The sequence below is a fragment of the Lepidochelys olivacea genome, assembly GCF_965140295.1.
Source record: "Lepidochelys olivacea isolate rLepOli2 genome assembly, chromosome: 7".
NCBI lineage: Eukaryota > Metazoa > Chordata > Testudines > Cheloniidae > Lepidochelys > Lepidochelys olivacea.
In genome coordinates, this window is record NC_140417.1 from 114,544,517 (window position 1) to 114,563,752 (window position 19,236).

General features: G+C 40.3%; 1 protein-coding gene across 4 annotated transcripts in view; it reads right to left on the reverse strand.

The window, feature by feature from the left end:
* The window catches only part of NHLRC2 (NHL repeat containing 2), a 65,517-nt gene that overhangs the window by 38,314 nt on the left and 7,967 nt on the right, over positions 1 to 19,236 (reverse strand). For all 4 annotated transcript variants that reach the window (XM_084635040.1, XM_084635038.1, XM_084635041.1 and 1 more), the window contains exons 3-5: positions 4,754 to 5,209; positions 2,171 to 2,292; positions 5 to 134 (exon numbers count right to left, since the gene is read on the reverse strand). In XM_084635040.1, coding sequence (XP_084491166.1) covers positions 5 to 134; positions 2,171 to 2,292; positions 4,754 to 5,209 — 708 coding nt within the window. The remainder of the gene's footprint in view (positions 1 to 4; positions 135 to 2,170; positions 2,293 to 4,753; positions 5,210 to 19,236) is intronic.

Sequence of the window (19,236 nt, forward strand, 5' to 3'; positions counted from 1 at the left end):
GTACCTGAACTTCCAAAGATCACATCCCATGGTGAGCTGATGGGCTGCTCCTCTCCTTTTGCTCCACCCTCCTTGTCCGTGCCTTGTATTCCAATGCCTGCTACAGTGTTCACCATCTCTAATTCAAGATCAATCTAAGAGGGAAAAAAGTAATACATACAATGATTTTATAGGCGGTGATATTGACTTTTTCCTAAGCTAACTGACCTAAATGTCTAAGGGTACGTCTACACTGGAGCAGGAGATGTAATTTCCCAGTTGGGTAAACACACCCATGCTAGCTCTCATCGAGCGAGCACACTAAAAATAGAAATATAGCTGTGGTTTTGTGAGCGATGGAACGGGCAAGCCACTTCAAGTATGTGCCTATGGTGTCAGACAGGACCATTCTCACGGGTGGTTTGCCCAATGCACTGCTCATGCCATGGAAGCTTCACTTCTAGTTTTTAACAAGCTAGTTTGATCAGGGCTAGAGTGGATATGTCTACACAAGCTAGGAATTACAGCTCTAGCTCCTGTGTAGACTTACCCTAAAACAGAAAGTCTGCTATGTAACAAGTTGCCTACAGACAGAAACTGATTGCCAATTTGAGTGTCACGTATTTTACAAGACAATTAACAACTTTGCTAAAATTAGTAGACTTATTGAAAAGCCTCATTTTATTTTCCATCTGCACCAAAATGGTAAATGACCTTTCTGTCATGATTAAGTCAAAGCAACTAAAGAAATATATCAGGTCTTCTCTACAAAAGTGCACGGACAATGGACACCTATGTTAGAATTTTATTTTAAAATAAAACAATGTGTTTTAAAAAAATTATATACACACAAAAACATACCATGTATCATAATGTGCACACGGCAAATGATACTCTAGAATTTACTTAATTAGTAAGATGTGCAACTCAGGCTATGTCTACACTACAGATCTTACAGCAGCACAGCTGTACCACTGCAGCTGCACAGCTATAAGATCTCCTGTGTAGGAGCTCTCCACTCCTCCACAAATGCTAATGTAGACAAAGCTTAATTTATGCCTATTTCAGTGAAAAAGAATGTTCTGTTTCATCTCTGCCTTCTCAATCCCCCGCTCTCCTCCTGCATTCATTTTCAATTTTCACAAAGGATTTTCTGATTGAGTCTTCCTCCAATTTGTCATTAATTACTCCTGATGATTATGTAAAAAAGGAATAAAGAGGAGCCTGCTTATATGCAATATTACACCACATCTGTACCAATAATTCCACTTTTACATTTAAATTTGTCTTTTGCTAGCATCAAAAACAACTGAAACACACAAAAATAGCTTTTAGATTACCTCAGTTCTTTAAAGATTGTGCTATCCAAGTACCCCTTCAGAAAAAGGGCAATGGTTAATCATCTAGGAATAACTATGTGCTAAAGAAATAAGTTTCTATGATATGTAGAAAATGCTTTCATCAGTAAGATGTCATCTTTTTGCTCCCATGAACTGCAACTCCTTGGTCTTCTGAATCAATCGCAGGCCACATCCAAGATCCAAATCACAAAATTAAGGAGTACCACATTTACAACAGCATAGCCTTTCATTTAATAACCGGGAGGAATCGAGTCTATAAATTCACATAGTGAGAATCCTAAATTTATAAGAATATAAATGACTACTTGTGGCTTGTTATCTACTGCATAGCTCTACAAAAACTATGAGTCCTACTCTACCACAGCGCCACAATACTTGTACTGTACATAAAAGTATGATGTTAGGTTTGTAACTTGAAATGAAGGGAAAACAATTTCCATATTCATTACTAACAGTAGATATTTCTCATAGCAAAATAATAGGCAAATCAGGGGTTTGTCAGGACAATCAGGTATGCATCATTTTACTGGAAAAAAGTCATGGCACACAATATTTCAATTATTATTGAACATTTTCCATTAGGAAAGTATTAAATTGCTGTTATTAATAGTTTTCAAGTATTTAAATATAGCAAAAGTGGACATGATTCCTCTAAAAACAAATTGGGCAGAAAGTATTGGTTAAGTTATTGATAAATACTGGGCCAAATTCTACTCTCAGTTACACAGCATAATTTGTGAATAATTTCTTTGATGTCAATTTTCATCTGTGCAACTGGGAATAGAATTTGCACTGTTATCCTTTAACTTGCTTTTAAATGAAAATTTTACCTTTCTAATCAGATGGTTTTCTGTATCAGCTACAAAAATAATGTTATTCTTTATAGCCACCCCTTGCGGTGAATTGAATGCTGCCTCTGAAAATCTTCCATCTTTTCTCCCACTGTTTGGTCCTAAACATGAAACAACCCAATCAAGAGAATAAAATTTCACACTGCACAAAAAGGAAAACAGTAAGCAATCACATGTACAATTATTTTACAGATTTAAGCATTTTCCACAAGGTGCTTTTGCAGCTCTGCATACAGTTCAGTTATTTTTTAGATCTCTTCTGTATAGTTTCATTTTAGAATCACCTTGCTGTGCAACAGCAATGATACAATTCAATATTCTGACATTTTTCTCCTCAAGTTCTAGGCATACATGGGTTCTCCGCTCAAGCAACATTCACAATAAAAGTTTTTTATTGGGATTCTAAATTGCTTCTCTTTTCTTAGACTAAGACAGACACAATTTCAGAAAAGCCATCTCTCAGTATTTTAATCCTGGCTACGTCAAAGCAAATTAGCTACAAACATTTTAACTTCATTATTTTTATTTACTTCGATTATTTAGTGTTCTGGATAAGCTGCAAATCAAGGTAATTTTCAGCTAGCAAAAATAGTTCTTGATCAGTAATTACTAGCAACAAAGAGGTATTGAACTGCATGTAAAGGGCAGCATGAAGAATGCATCTAGTTAGCCTTCTAGACAGCACGATAAGGAGAGAGAAGAGCATCATGATCTACATAAAAAACTGTAAACGTAAGTATCATATCTTACAATGAGAGACAGAATATACTGTAAAATGAATTAGCGGCAGCTGTCACAGGAAGACATTTAGACTTTATTAAGTTTGGATCACGATCAATGACGCAAATTCAGTTATTTTAACCTTAGTGGATACCAACACTTATTACTGAATTATAATCTTTGCTACATTGTTTTCTGCCCACAACTCTTTTACTGAGTCACTAAAATAAACAAATTACTATTAACTTTTACATATAAATTGTAAGATGACAGTTTAGGGTTTACAGATAGCAAATACAGGATGTGACAATGCCAAATTTAATTATTTATGCAGAATCAAGCTCAAAAAGTACTTGGATGCAAGACCTCTCAGAGACTGCACAGGATGGGATAAGTGGTCTTATTAATTAAAATAGATAGTACTCTTTCCTTTGAATCACTATTGAATGGCTAACCCAACATCATATTAAGGAACACCTTGCTGTTAGAAACGCCATCTTACTGGTCATAAGAATTCACATAAAACCTCTGCTGTTGTGGAAGGTGCTAACGCTGGTGTCCTGATCAGATTTTTTACTTGGATAATTATGTTCTGCCTACTTAATCTGCTGTCATTCAGCTAATAAGGTTCCTGTTTTAAAAACTGTAGTATTGCTGGCACTGTTTTAGTAACTGCAACATCCTACAACGAAGCAGGTGTTATTCAATGGCAGATGAATTGAAATAACCCATATATACACAGAGGGCCTGGTGAAAAACTCACTGATGTCAATGGGAAACTTTCCTTTGACTTTAATGGTTTTGCATCAGACCCATAAAAAAATTTGTCAATAGTGGTTGTCAGTAGGACGGCTTGTAATTGAGCTGTTATAACAGGTATACGTTTAATATAGATATGACCAAAAGAACCTATAAGATGCAATCACTGTTCACTTTTTTTATGTAAGATTATAACAAAAAATGCATATAAGAGGTGCAGAAGAATGATTAGGTCTGTGTGGTGAACAAAAGAGAAAGCTGAACACTTTTAAAGAGACATTAAAAATTACCTTTGCTACCCAGGCTATCTTAGTAACTAAAATTTAAATATGTAGTTTACTTCTCACTATGCAGTATGTTACTTTTGCATTCTTGCTTTGTTAGGAAAAAAGGACTAGGCAGTTTGACAATTATTTCTAGTCAATTTCTAGACTTTTAGGTTTCTATACAACAGTTCAAGACTTCAATTAATTTGTTGCAGACACTACATGAGATTGTTAAAGAGCAATGCTCCTAGAAAATCCCGAGTTAGCAGCTGGCCTCAGGATTCCACTAATAAGAAAGGGTTCATCAGTATTGCATTTTCAGTGGACTGAGGGAGGTGTTTGTGTCTCGCCTCATCTCCCTGGCTCACCCACTCCCTTGCAGTGGATTCTGTCTTTGCGGTGTCAGGGAAGGAGCGACAGAGTACCTGCTATTTAGATGTACAGCACTATGTACACAAAGCGATCTATAACTAGTAATTGTCTGGGCAGATTCTATACTCTGCTATCTGTACTGCATGTTGAAATTAATATAAAAATGTCAAAATTACTCTAACAATTAGAAACATGAGGCACCTTAAACAAGTGTATTCATAGAGTCTCTCACACAGATTTGTTCTAAAAGTTATTTTACTATCCAAAAAAAATATTTAAAAGGGAGTTGTAAGCAAAATGCTTAAACAAAATAGTTGAAAAAAAATCAGTAATTATTTTCAAATGTCTACAATATGCTGAGCGCTGAACACAAAGAATGCAGAACTTCTCTGAAAAGGCTATGCTCTAAAATAACATGATTCTGAGAAATTAATGTAAATCTTACCTCCAATGGTGTGTAGGATTTGCCCATTTTTCCTGACAACCAAAATCCTGTGATGTCCGGTATCTGCTATCACGAGTCTATTTCCTGAATTGTCTACAGTCACTTTGCCAGGAAACAGCAAGGGAGAAGAAGGCAGAGAGTCTCTGTACAATTTTATTCCAATTTTGTTATCTGTGATTTGTCCTTTCTCTTTGTAGAACTTCAGAGCAATAGAAGTAAATAAAAATAATTTATCTTTGTGTCCCTCTCCAACAAGAGAAAACAGCATATTTCCACGAGGCCCAAGAATGACCAGAGTTGGCCAGCAAGACACTTCCAGCTCATGCCAAAGTGTTGCATCAGCATCATTTACCACAGGGTGGGTAATGTTATATCTAAGAACAGCACTTTTAATGTTATTGAGAACCTTTTCGTTTGGGAACTTCGCTGAATGGACACCAACAACAAGAAGACCATCTGAAAGCAAAAATAAAAGAGTCTTGCACTGAAACATGCCTGCATCTGAATAAGAGTTTGAATAAGAAATTAAAAACAAAGTACAGTCCTAAATCACAACATGACTGACTTCATTACAAAGTGAAAGAGGTGTGATATAAGTTAAATAAAATAAAGATCACAGCTCAATACAGTAATGGCTGCACAACCTATCCATTAATACTAAATACTATGGTTTACAAGTAAGATTTCAGTACAGTTTAGATGTTATTACTTCCCAAGCTGGTTAAGATTTAGTGCATCAAAAAAATTTTTTTTATTTGGTTGGTCCCCTTCACAAGTAATAATATGGAGATGCTAATGGTTCCACTGAAATTTAAAATTTTCTCAAGCGTTCATTTCATCAACATATTACTTTTAATTCTACTGCACAGCTTTTCTGCTTTAGAAAAATACAGTAATGGAAAACTACATTCTAAAACTGGTAATCAAACTTACCACAGAAATCTGGAACTAGTAAGTAGGATATAAATAATTCTTTCAAAGTTACCATGAAATAGTTGGAGATTGAGATACTGTAACATTCAGTGTTTCAACAAACATTAGAAACACATCAGTATAATAAATAGTGCTTATGACAAGCCAGATATGAAACTTTTCATGTACTTCATTTTAGGGAGGACTATTACAGAGTCTTAGAAATCAGCTAAAGAACCCAAACTGCCTCTGATTTTCCCCATAAGAAACAGAGGGGATAACAGCCTTGATATCCTAAGAGAAAAGGTGCTATATAAGTGAAAAGTATTATTATAATTCAAGTAATGTACACCAGCAGCCACCCTAGGTCATCCATAAATAAGATGGAAACAATCAGCTAGTCACCTTCCTCAAGTTCCTGGACTACTTTTTCTCTGCTTTCATAAAATTCAAAGCAAGTTTTTCATTTCTAGTTAATTTTCTTTTAATGATAAAGGTTAAGTTTATTTAATTCTATTACACTTGGCACTTATGGACGCTGCTGCTCTCCTGCCAGAAAGTAAGAGAAAGAAGCTTCACTTCACCTTTTAGTAATCTTCCAAGGAACAAAGCCGAGACTATTTAATTTTCTATTTACCATATTTTGGCAAGGAGAAACCAGAACTGTCTCAGAAGGATTAATCGATATTGGTGTCCAAGGTTCATTGTATACCTTTACCTATATCATTTCTGCATACTTTTAAATTTCAGGACACAACTATATATATTACATAAAAGGCACACACAGTCCCACATTGTTTGTAGTTAGAACAGAGGTGAAAGCACAGTACTATTTGGAGTGGTACATCCTATTTAAGGTTTATATTGTGTTTTGGTGAGAGATTATGCTGTTATATTAAAGGAATTTAACTGTGCATGTGACATAATGATATTTCCTAATCTTTCTTAGCAAAGTTCTAGAGTGCTATTAGCCATAACTATATTTTTATGTTATACATAAGTAATTCATGAACTCTGTTCTTCCTAACCTTACAGATCTGAGTGGAACAGATCAGATAGTCTGGGATTGTGGTTCAGACAAGTTCTGGAATCTGTCTGTTTCCCAGATTGCGCTGCTCACAGCTATGATCCCATTTAGTCTCCCATTCCTTTTCTTGAATGGAGCAAAATTACATCAACTAGGCAGTTGTATAAAGCTACTACTTGATAAGAAATCAGAATTTTTAATACAATGGAAAACCCTGGCAAAGCATAATATAGCCAGTACTTTTCCAAGATCACTCATGCTTCTGAATAGTGTAAGTGTTCTGGAACCATAAATAATATCTGGAATCTCTCAACCTTGGTATCCAAGCACAATAGACCCTTGTTTGCAGCAACACCTTGTAAGAGCAACCGTCGCTTATGAGCAATATTTCCGTTGAGAAGACTTTCCCTACTGTGAATTGTCCACTTGGTAACAGGAACATAGCTACCACATAAGAGCAATGTTTGTCATGTTGTGATGTCACATCCAGGGAGTGGAGACTGGGGGGGCGTGTAGGGGCATTGTCCCTCCCAAACTGTATCTTTCCACTCCCTTCCCAACCCTGGCCTTTCAGCACAGCTCCAGGGCACACAACCCCATCCACTTGCCCTGCCTGATAGAGCCTGCATGGAGAGCATGTGTAGGGAGAGTTTGGAGTTAGGGTTTGGAAGAGAGATTTTTGAGGGGAGGGGGAAAAAGTTGGGGTTGGGAGAGCAGCAGAGGCTCAGCCGGAAGGTTTCCTCCTCCCTTTCTCATCGTCTGGCTTGCAGGCAGAGGGGTATGTGCATGCTATTTTGCACTGGGGAGTATTGGGAACCCCCCCGCCAGCATGCATCGAACTATCCTCTCCAACTTGGTTGCCGGGGGAGGGCTTTGGGTGTGCTGTTTTGCAGTGGAGGATCGGGGAACCCCATGCCCCAGGGCACTGACCAGTCCCCACTGTCCGTTCTAGAGTCCACTCCCTGCTCCATTGCAGGCTGCGCATAGTACCCTCCCCATCCATCCATTCCTCGCCAGAGTGGAGCACGAAGGGCCAAATTCAAGATAATTGACCATTTTTTGTATTCTTTTCTTCATCTGATGTCAACTTTTCTTTTGATCATGCATACAGAAAAAGTTTATGACACCAGAGATTCCAAGCACCCCACTTCCAATTTGTATTATTCCTTTAGGAGAGAGTAGCACTCAGGATTGAGTGTCTCTGTGCTGAGCCTTCAGTTTCAAGGCTCATGCGTACTCCTAGCCATTATAAACAGGAGCAGGGAGAGGGGGAATGGCAAATGAAATTACTTCAAGAGCAGAGCTACCAACTTTGATTATGAAGCAGTTTGCTTCTCAGGTGAATTCTCTGTGGTTCACCAGACAGGACTTAATCTGAAGGACCTGAGTAAATTTGTCAAACTGGTACTATAGGTCGACAGTATGAAGACTTCCTGTAGTGCTTGGGTGGGAGCCATGGGTGGGGTGGGGTCGGGTGAATAGAAGCGGATAGGCTATTGCCCCTCCCGCATCTCCTCTCTCTCTCCTTGTGAATATATTGTGTAACAATCAATCAAGCATGCTCATGCATGCACAAAACACACAAACATGTTTTTAAACTCTTATACCATTGACAAATCACCAGTCCACGCAAAGGCACATCCTAGCGACCAAGACACCAACTCCCTGCCAAGATTTCAAGTTTCTAGCTTGCATGTGTTTTTTTTTTTAAATAATGGGAAAATATTTTTCATTCTGGAAAATGGTTAAAACGTTTGACTCAGATTTTAAGAAGTTCTTGCACACTGAACACCTGCCAAAATTTCAGTCTAACAGGTAAAAGGGAAAGTGTTAAAGAAACAAAAACGATTCCTTTGAATAGAAATGTGTATACTACCTGAATATAGATGTCACTTTGCTTCTTAAACTATAACTGTATTATACAGTGGCGGTAAATCAGGTGGAGTGATAGTAAATAACGAAAGAGTTGGCAGGGAGGAATATTTTGTAAAGTCTATGTTTCTGGGTAGGTGGGAGGAAGGAATTTATTGGACTCCACTGAAACACATTTTTAAGTTTTTAGTCCGAGAATACTGAAGTCAGTAGGTATGTCAACGCTGCAGCTGGGAGCATCCCTCCCTGCCTGGGTAGACAAACTCTTGTGCTAGCTTTGCTCAACTACCATACTAAAAGTAAGCGTGGATGTTGTGGTGGGCAGTGGCTTGGGCTAGCAGCCTCAGTCCAAGCCCACCTGACTGCCAGGGGTTGAACTAGGGTGGCTAACCCAAGCCACTGCCCTGCCACAACATCCACACAGTTATTTTTAGTGTGCTAGCCAGTGCAGAGCTAGCACGTGTCTGTCTACCTGAGTTGGGAGACGTGCTCCCAGCTGCAGCACTGATATACACCCATGGGAAACTCCATTGGGTAAGTGTCTAACTGCACAGATCTGATTTCAGAATCAGAGCCCTACTCCTTCTACTTGCCATTGCAGGATAGTTTCCTTCAGCAGGGGATGGATGGATCACTCGATAAGTGCCCTGTTCTGTTCATTCCCTCTGAAGCATCTGGCATTGGTCACTGTCAGAAGACACGATACTGGGCTGGACAGACCACTGGTCTGATCCAGTATGGCCATTCTTAATATGTTTTCTAGTACGTTGTCCAGTCTTACTTTAAATGTCTCATATAATAGGGTTTTCCACAGTCCTCACAGGTGACTAGTCTACAGTACAGCAGATCTTACCATTAGGAGTTTTTTCAGCCTCGTTTTCCTTTTTGTGATTTCAACCACTTACTCCATTTTAACCCTTTTTGTACCACACTGAACTCTCTCTGACTACTGAACATAGTCTTCAAATATTCATAGATAACTGTGTGTCTGATCTATTCTTCCAGCCCATTTTTAATACAGTGTATGCTTAGGAAATCTTTACAATTAGCCTGTGTATAATTTGCACAGTATGTTATGTAATATGAAACAAATGAAACAAACAGGAAAATAATACAGATAAACTAGGCATTAAATCAAAGTACAGATTTGTACTGTATTAAAGTAATTTCTGCAAAGGTGAATGCTTGTTTCGTTGTCAGTCTTTTTAAAAAACTGTTTGAATAATCACAAATTAATATAATAATTTTAAGATGTGGAAAAACATGGAAGTGTTTAAAACCACTAAGCAACGAAACTTTCAGATAACATTTGAAAACTGACTTTCTGTATACAGCAGTGTAGGTCCAAGGCACTGAAATACGTATGCCAAGGATTAAATCAATCTTTCTTTGTGAAAAAACAAGCTTAGTTTATACTTTATACTGACAGACTGATTTTTTAAAATCTTTACACAAGTTACGTCAACCTTTCAGCACCTCACATAGAACTTCTCAGAAGAATGTTTCCTTTCCCTTCTGTTATACAGTGTTGACAGAATATCATCATAAATGAAACTGTAAATACACAACATGTCTTGTATTAATAAACTAAAACCTAAAAAGCAAGTTTTTAAAGACAGTGGCAACTATCAGATTTTCCTTTCAATTTGATTTCTGCAACACACTTCAGAGTCCTCATGTAGTAGAATAAAAGCTTTGAATTGTTTTGTATTTTAGGTTGTGGTTAAAAAATAATGTTCGACAATAAATTCTCACTCAAACATTGTAATGTCTACAACAAATCTATAGAGTTTCCATTAATAATACTCTCAACAGAATAGCGCCTTCATTTCAACAGAAACCAAAATTAATTACAATTGAGCATCAGTAGTGAAAGAGTATTACTACCAGGTGTCTTAGCTGGAATTCTACCACGGCTTTGGAGCGGAGCCCAGAGCTGGAGTGCGGAGCAGCTCCAGACCAGTGGAGCTGCAGGTTTTTGCCTGGAGCTGGAGTGGAGCCGGAGCACAGCTCCAAAGCCCTGGACCTGAATTCTACAGTATTCCATCCTAGGTTCTTGTCTTTTCTACCTCAACTCTTATATCCTAAACTCATTTGATCAGCTCTTATTGATTCAGCTATCCACCTCTACAATAATTATTCTCAAATATTTATCCACTTGTGATCTATGTCCAGTTCTACATCTCCATTTGCCCTCTCTGATCACTCTTCTTCGATGTCTTGCCACCACCTTCCATCCAATGAACAAATTCACTACAGGCATAAATGGGAGCAAGTTCAATTAAGTCAGTGCAGTTATACCAACAGTGAATTTGGTCCAGTACGTCTCAAACTGGGGTTCGGGACCTCTCATGGGGTCGTGAGGTTATTACATGGGCGGTTGCGAGCTGTCAGCCTCCATCCCAAACCACGCTTTGCCTCCTGCATTTATAATGGTGTTAAATATATTAAATATAAAAATGTTTTTAATTTATAAGAGGGGGGAGGGTCTGCACTCAGAGGCTTTCTGTGTGAAAGGGGTCACCAGTACAAAAGTTTGAGAACCACTGGTCTAAAGGAAGTTACTCTTTTCTCTCAAACTCATTCTCTTCCTCACTTTTCCCCTCCAGCCCAGACATTCTCCTTCCCTCCCTCTCCCCCTCCAGAGCCCAGCTGCAGCCCCCCTCCGCAGAGCCCAATTGCAGCCCCCCCCCCAGCCCACACATTCTTCCCCCAGAAGTGAACTGCAGCCCTCCCCACCCAGCTCACACACACTCTCACCACCTACCCCTACCCACCAGAGGCCAGCTGCAGGATCCCCCTCCCCAGCCCAGACACTCATATCCTCTATGCTTCAGAGCCCAGCTGTGGGCTGCCCCAGCCAAGACACTCACAGATCCTATCTGCTAGAACCCAGGGATCCAGAGGAAGAAACAGCCTGACGCTGGGTCCTGGGCTTGCTTGGAGTTTCCTGCACGTCGCGGTCACCCTCCTTCAGGACATGCTGGAAACAGCAACTGCTGGAAAACCTCCCGTTCCCGCCCACTCCCCCCGGCCTTGTCTTTTATTTATGAGCTGGGGTTTGCCAGGTCCAGCATCCCCTAGTGGCAGCCAACATCTCTGCGGCCCATTTCTGTGGGGGGAAAAGGAAATTCTGTGTGCACAACATCAATTTCTGCAAAATTCTGCATTGCACAGTGGCACAGAATTCCCCCAAAAGTAAATAGTAACACCATGTTTTCTTCCCAGCATTCAAAACATCTGGAATTATGGTTAATGTACATCCAGTTCGCTCCAGTTCCTAATTCAAAGATTCTAAGGACCCATTTAGCATGCAAAGCATTAAAGCTCCACTCTTTGTTTAGTATGTTCTGTATTATTTTGTAATGTCTCTATCTTTGAAGCATGATTCTGTTAGCTATTGAGCACATTCCATCCACTCTACAGTGTCATGTACAATTACGGTGCCACACAAATAATGAGAGAAATTAACTGTTCCCCCTTTTTGATGTACTATGAGATAAAAAAGGCAATCCCTTCCCTTCTTGCTACAAAAAAGGAACTCAGCATACACAAATACAATATGGTTTTCTGTCTCCTGTTCCAGAAAAAGTAAGTTTCTGCTACAATGCATTTTTTACTGTTACTGCTCACTGGATTTGCTCTGTAAAGATGGCTGCCAAGCTAAAGTTGTTATTTTTGCTACACAGTTCCTGCCTTCATATAATTTTAAATAACATAAATGGTTTTGTGGTAGGAATCTAAGAAAGTTAGTTATTTCAATAATTTTTAATCTGCATCGGATTTAAATATATCCTACAATATGTGAGCCCATAGGAGATTTGGGTTTTTTCTTTTTAAAAGCCAATTTAATCTAAATTGTGCACACTATTGTATGAACTGATGAATGTGTTGCCATACACCCCAGATTAAAACCTTAGATTCAAGGATTATACAAAAGCACAAATTTGGGCCTCTGCCAAACTGTTTATGAATATTAAAAAGTATTTCTTATAGAAATCCAACAGGCAATTTCTGGTCTACTGATAACATGAACTGAATATGCCCCAGGGTTTAAAATAACGGACTGAATGCCACTCTGAAAACAGAAATAGTGCTGCTACAGATACGAGCAAAAACCCATCCGATAAAGACCTCGTGTGGCATTTAGTCCAATGGAAAAAGTGAGCTTTATTTTGAGACAAACCCATTGAAGATCCATATAATAAAAGTGTGTATGTGCACGTAGATAGATTTGATGTTTCTGATCATCCTAAAACAACAGCTTCTTGTGTTCAGGCATCTAATGTCACAGCAGCATATTGCTAAAGTTCCATCATTCTGGTATCATACTGTTGTATGCTAAGATGGTACTTGCACCATGCGATCATAAAATAAACGTTAGAATGTCAAAAAATACTCTGAAGTTAGTGTACAGTACAATAATTTGAAAAAAGATACTCCCATGCATGTTTATGTGGCCATTAATGCTTGTTTCCAGTAGTAGTAAAGCAGAAGGGAAAAGGCAGTGTGCCTTCAAATATCCAAATCATACATTAAGCCACAGAAACACCAAGTATTTTCACTCTTACAAAGTAAGGAATGGGAGACAAGTAAATTCAGCTCCTGTTTCTTCTCACTCTCACCACCAACCTGCCACCCTCACTGTTCTGTCACCTTTTCCATCCCTTCTCTGGAAACAGCTCTCCTTCCCCTAACCCATTATCCCTAGTCATCACTGCCCCACTTCATAGAGCAAGTTTCTCACTTCTGGTCTGCCAATCTCAGGGGTGGGCAAACTTTATGGCCCGAGGGCCACATCTGGGAATAGAAATTGTACGGCGGGCCATGAATGCTCACAAATTTGGGGTTGGGATGCGGGGGGTGGTGGTAGTGAGGGCTGTGGTTGGGGGTGCGGGCTCTGGGGTGGGGCCAGAAATTAGGAGTTCAGGGTGCAGGAGGGGGTTCTGGGCTGGGGTGGAGCTGGGAACGAGGAGTTTGGGGTGTAAGAGGGTGTTCCAAGCTGGGATCGAGAGGTTTGGAGGGCAGGAGGGGGTCAGGGCTGGGGGAGGGAGTGGAGGTGTGGGGAGAGGCTCAGGGGTGCAGGCTCCCAGCGGCACTTACTTCAAGCGGCTCCCGGAAGCAGCGGCATGTCCCTTCTCCGGCTCCTATGCGGCAGCGTAACCAGAAAGCTCTGTGCGCCGCTCCATTCATAGGCACTGACCCTGCAGTTCCCACTGAAGCGATAGAGGGGGCCATTGGAGCGGGGCTATGCTGCGGCTTCCAGGAGCCGTGGTGCGGCCCCTGACCCTGCGCCCCGCTGGGAAAGCCCCAGACTCTGCTCCCCAGCGGGAGCTCGCAGGCCGCTTAAAATGGCCCACAGTTTGAACCCCCCCTCCCAGCCTGTCTTCTGCAAACCTCTTCAGCAGGGAAACTTCTAGGCATTAAGCCACCATCTCCCTGTGAGCTGCCTACCCGAAGCTATTTTTTGTCACAAGCAGTGGTGGAACCCTATAGCAGGGCAAAGCACTCAGGTAAATCAAAATTGGCTGTTTTGTGGCACGATTGGCTGTTTTGTGGCATGCTGGAGGGGAGGGAGAGGAGCAAAGGCGGGTGCCTTGGGAGAGGAGATGGAACAGGGTGAGAAGAGGCAGGGTGGGGATGTGGCCTTGGGGGAAAGGGTGAAGTGGGTGCTGCACCTGAGGCACAGCAGGGGTCGAGCACCCCTCCCAGCCTCTGGCTGGTGGGAAGAAGAAGTACCATTCCCATACCTATGCAGAGCAGAAATGCTGGGGTAGACATTAAAAGATCCCAAATCTCTTTTGGTCAGAACAGAAGTTTCCCGCGGTGTATGGCCAAAACTTCCCCTACCCCTTCCATTGTGAAAAAAGTTGTCCACCAGGCTGACATCCTCCATCATTTCAGTGATGCTGTATGTGTATAGTTTGCAAAGTGGTTTTGGACTCTTACGCACATAGGGTATTATATCTAGATTTCTAAGGTTTTTCTTATACACTGAACATCAGCCCATCGAGGCACTACATTAATAATCGTATCTTAACATTAATCAATCATATCTTAACATTCTTAAAATATTATCTCCATTTTACTGGACATATCTTTTCAGGGGGAATGTTTTAAAAAAGTTTAGGAGAGAAGAAGTAGAAACACACTGTACCATCTACATCAAATCTTTTCATTGTTTTTAAAAATCATTTTGTGTCCAACTCTGACTTTTTGAAGCTGTCTAGAGCTCTTCCTGAACTCCTATTTCAGACTCATTTCCCAATTCCTTAATCCCCGAAGGCCCAATCATTGCATTCAACAATTTGTTTAGCTTGCAGTCAATCTTTAGATTATTTTAGGAAACATACTGAAACAGTTTAACTTAAAAAATATCCCAGGTTTCTGGTGAAAGGTTACTGAAAGGAGAACAGTATGGCCAAAGAAGGCCTTTTAAAACTTTTTCTTCTTCTTCTTGAAGCACACATCTGCTTTCTAAGTTCAACAGAGCTACAGTTGCAGGTGTGCATCGTTAAAGTTTTATTTACTAGAAGAGAAAGCTAAAACTGAGATCATATCCAACTCCTGACTCAGGTTTTCCACCAGAAGGTAAAGCATGAAAGGAGTTGTACCCAACCTTTAAGAGCTAAGAGGGCAGCAGTTGAGAGTGGGCGGGTGGCTGGCTGGCTGTAGGGACACAAATGGAGTTTAAAACCTCCTGAACTTTAAGTTATATATGCTTTTAAAGCCTGAAGCATATAGATTTGAAGAACAAAATGTCTGTTAAAAAATTTCTATTTTAAAACCAAGCTTTCTTCACACTTTTTACTGCATTTTTTATGTTAGATGAATATTTTACATAAAATAGGTTAGTATTCCAATTTATTTTCCTTCTTTCTCCAGCCTTATTCTTCATCTCCCCAGGTTCACAAACTCTGATGTTTCTCTTGGTCCTTTTCTCCTTATTCAAATGATCACTAAGTCTTGAGTCAATTTCCTGTTTAATATCAACACACACACACCTTCCTTCACTGTCACCACTACTAAAACCCTCGTTCTCTAACTTAAGAAATCTCTCACCTTGATTACTCTATTATTGTTTATATTGTAGTAGCACCTACATTCACCATAATAGGCACAGTGCTAGGAAAGTTAAGTAAGTTATTATAATCAGAAAAAAACAGAACAGAAAAATTCCCCAACTTGGCATTCAGCCGAGTGCTAAGGACCCTAGTATGCTAATATAAAGCCATGAATTTCAAACATTTAATATAATAATAATTTTAATAAACAGAATCAATGGTGGAATCATATTGTAGGCAAAATTTAAGAACATGCAAAGAGCCTATTTGTGAAACAAAAGCAAAAGCCTTTTTCCCCCAGTGAGATCTGGTGGTGGAATGAGAAGTTCAAGAAGCTGTGAAAGAAAATAAAAAGTGTTTTAAACTTTGACAAATGAGGCTCCAACAGGAGGATTTTCAGCAGTGTAAAATACCCAAAAAGACAACAAAGAAAGAGGTGGTAGCCACTAAGCCTAAAGCCTTGGAAGGCGTACATAGCCATCTTGAAATGAAGGAGGGTTTAGAAAAATACACAGAGTGGCAAAGACCTATGATAAGAGAACTGAAGACATCAGTGAGATCAAAGTGGCAATATGCTGATCAATGCGAAACAGACTAAGGAACAGTGGAGAACTAACTTTGAACCGATTATGAATGAAGAGAATCTAAGAGAAGCATGCCAAATGATAAAACCAAGACAGGATCTGGTGGCACCAGTCATTCGAGTTGCAGAGGCATTGAGCAATAAGGAACATCAGAGCTCTCAGCCCCAATAGCATACCACCAGAAGTACACAAGTGCTTGGGGCAAGTAGGTCTGAACATATTGACATAACTGTTTCATAGCCTCATGAGGACTGAGAAGATGCCTGAAAAAAAAAAAAATTACCACCAATATTTAAGAGAAAAGGCTACACACAAGAATGTGGTAACTACTGCGCATTAAATTCATGAGCCACATGATGAAGATCTGGAAGAAAGTTATTGATAATAGACTTCAAAGAGCAGTAGAGGTCAGGACAATCAGATTTGACTCATGTCAGGACAGTCAACACTAGATGCTATCTTTGCAATAAGACTGCTTGTGGAAAAATATGGAGAGAAGAGAAAACGCTGCACACGGCATTCACTGAACTTGATAAGGCTTAGGACCACGTTCTGAGAGAAGTCATCCCAGTGACGCATTAGAATGAAATAGATACATGAAGGATGCATCAGACTCTTCCAGAACATGTCTGGGGGTGCTGCTACCACAGTGAGAAGACAAAGTAAACAGTTTCTAATAAGTGTCAGAGAACATCAAGGCTCGGAACTTAAGCCCTTTTTTATTCACATTGATGCCTGATGCACTTACAGAAAACATTCAGAGAGCGGCACCTTGGTGCATGCTTTTTGCAGATGATGTAGTGCTCATGGAGGAGAGCAAAGAGGAAGTGGGAGACTGAAAGAAAACCAAGGGCACACACGGCACGAAAATCAGCATAAATAAAAGAGAATATATGGTCTGTAGATCCCATGATACCTTGCAAGAAGACAATGAGACTAAGTCTGGGGAGGTCAGGCTCTAACAAAGGTACAGCAGTACAAGCACCTAGCTTCAAGAGTACAGGATAATGGTGAACTCAACAACGAACTTATAATAATCAGAATAGGAAAGACGTGGACTAAATGGAGAGAAGTGATCTGCAATAAAGAATGCCTGTCAATTGAAAAGTCAGGTCTACAAGACGCTAATTCTTATCAGCAAGTTAAAGAAGTATGGGCTGGATGAATGCACTATAAGGTGGGTAGAAAGTTGGCTAGATTGTCGGGCTCAACGGGTAGTGATCAATGGCTCCATGTCTAGTTGGCTGCTGGTGTCAAGTGGAGTGCCCCAGGGGTCGGTCCTGGGGCTGGTTTTGTTCAATATCTTCATAAATGATCTGGAGGATGGTGTGGATTGCACTCTCAGCAAATTTGCGGATGATACTAAACTAGGAGGAGTGGTAGATACGCTGGAGGGCAGGGATAGGATACAGAAGGACCTAGACAAATTGGAGGATTGGGCCAAAAGAAATCTGATGAGGTTCAATAAGGTTAAGTGCAGGGTCCTGCACTTAGGACGGAAGAACCCAATGCACAGTTACAGACTAGGGACCGAATGGCTAGGCAGCAGTTCTGCGGAAAAGGACCTAGGGGTAACAGTGGACGAGAAGCTGGATATGAGTCAGCAGTGTGCCCTTGTTGCCAAGAAGGCCAATGGCATTTTGGGATGTATAAGTAGGGGCATAGCAAGCAGATCGAGGGACGTTATCGTCCCCCTCTATTCGGCATTGGTGAGGCCTCATCTGGAGTACTGTGTCCAGTTTTGGGCCCCACACTACAAGAAGGATGTGGATAAATTGGAGAGAGTCCAGCGAAGGGCAACAAAAATGATTAGGGGTCTGGAACACATGACTTATGAGGAGAGGCTGACGGAACTGGGATTGTTTAGTCTGCAGAAGAGAAGAATGAGGGGGGATTTGAGCTGTTTTCAACTACCTGAGAGGTGGTTCCAAAGAGGATGGTTTTAGACTATTCTCAGTGGTAGAAGAGGACAGGACAAGGAGTAATGGTCTCAAGTTGCAGTGGGGGAGGTTTAGGTTGGATATTAGGAAAAACTTTTTCACTAGGAGGGTGGTGAAACACTGGAATGCGTTACCTAGGGAGGTGATAGAATCTCCTTCCTTAGAAGTTTTTAAGGTCAGGCTTGACAAAGCCCTGGCTGGGATGATTTAATTGGGGATTGGACCTGCTTCGAGCAGGGGGTTGGACTAGATGACCTCCTGAGGTCCCTTCCAACCCTGATATTCTATGTTTCTAATTAAGCCTGCACTTTTGAATGGCTCTGAATGCACTGAGGAAGAGACAGGAGCAGAGCTTGAATACAGTGGAAATACAGATGGATGCTTGGAGTTACAAGGATGGATCATATTCAGAATGATTGAATTAGGGCAAGTGTGAAGGTGGTATCAGTTATAGAAAAGCTTAGATGTTTTAGGCATGTGAAAAGAAGATCGGAAGAATACATAGGAAACAGGGTGTTCAACTTAGGAGTGGAGGGTAACAGAAGAGTTTAAGACAAAAACTAGATGGATGGATTTCATTCAAAATTATTTGATTAGCTGCAGAGTTTCCAAGGAACTGCTTCAAGACAGACTGGAATGGAGTGGAACTCGAAGAGTCAATGCCATATAGATAAGACTAAGGCTAGAAGCAGAAGAAGAAAAGATATACTATTCACAGAAATACCAGTGCCACCTTACACAGCACTTTTTGCTTAAACCTTTCCTGCCACTCCAGAACAGCCCATTTTCTGCGTGTCAATCACTTCCCCGTCCCACCTAAAGTTAGCTTCTCTCACAAATTGCAGTTACAGTATTTCCTCACTGGCAACTTCTCCACAGCTTCTTGCATCTCTACCATTGTACCAAGTATTGTATTTCTCTGAAATAAGCTATAAATTCTTCAGGGCAGGGAACTTCTCTTTTTAAGTCTTCTGAAAAGAGCTATGTGTATTTATTACAGCATATAAACAACAGTACTTTATGCAAGACTAGCTAAGTTTTAGTACTCTAACCGAAGTGAACAATGCAATAAAGTTAAATATCA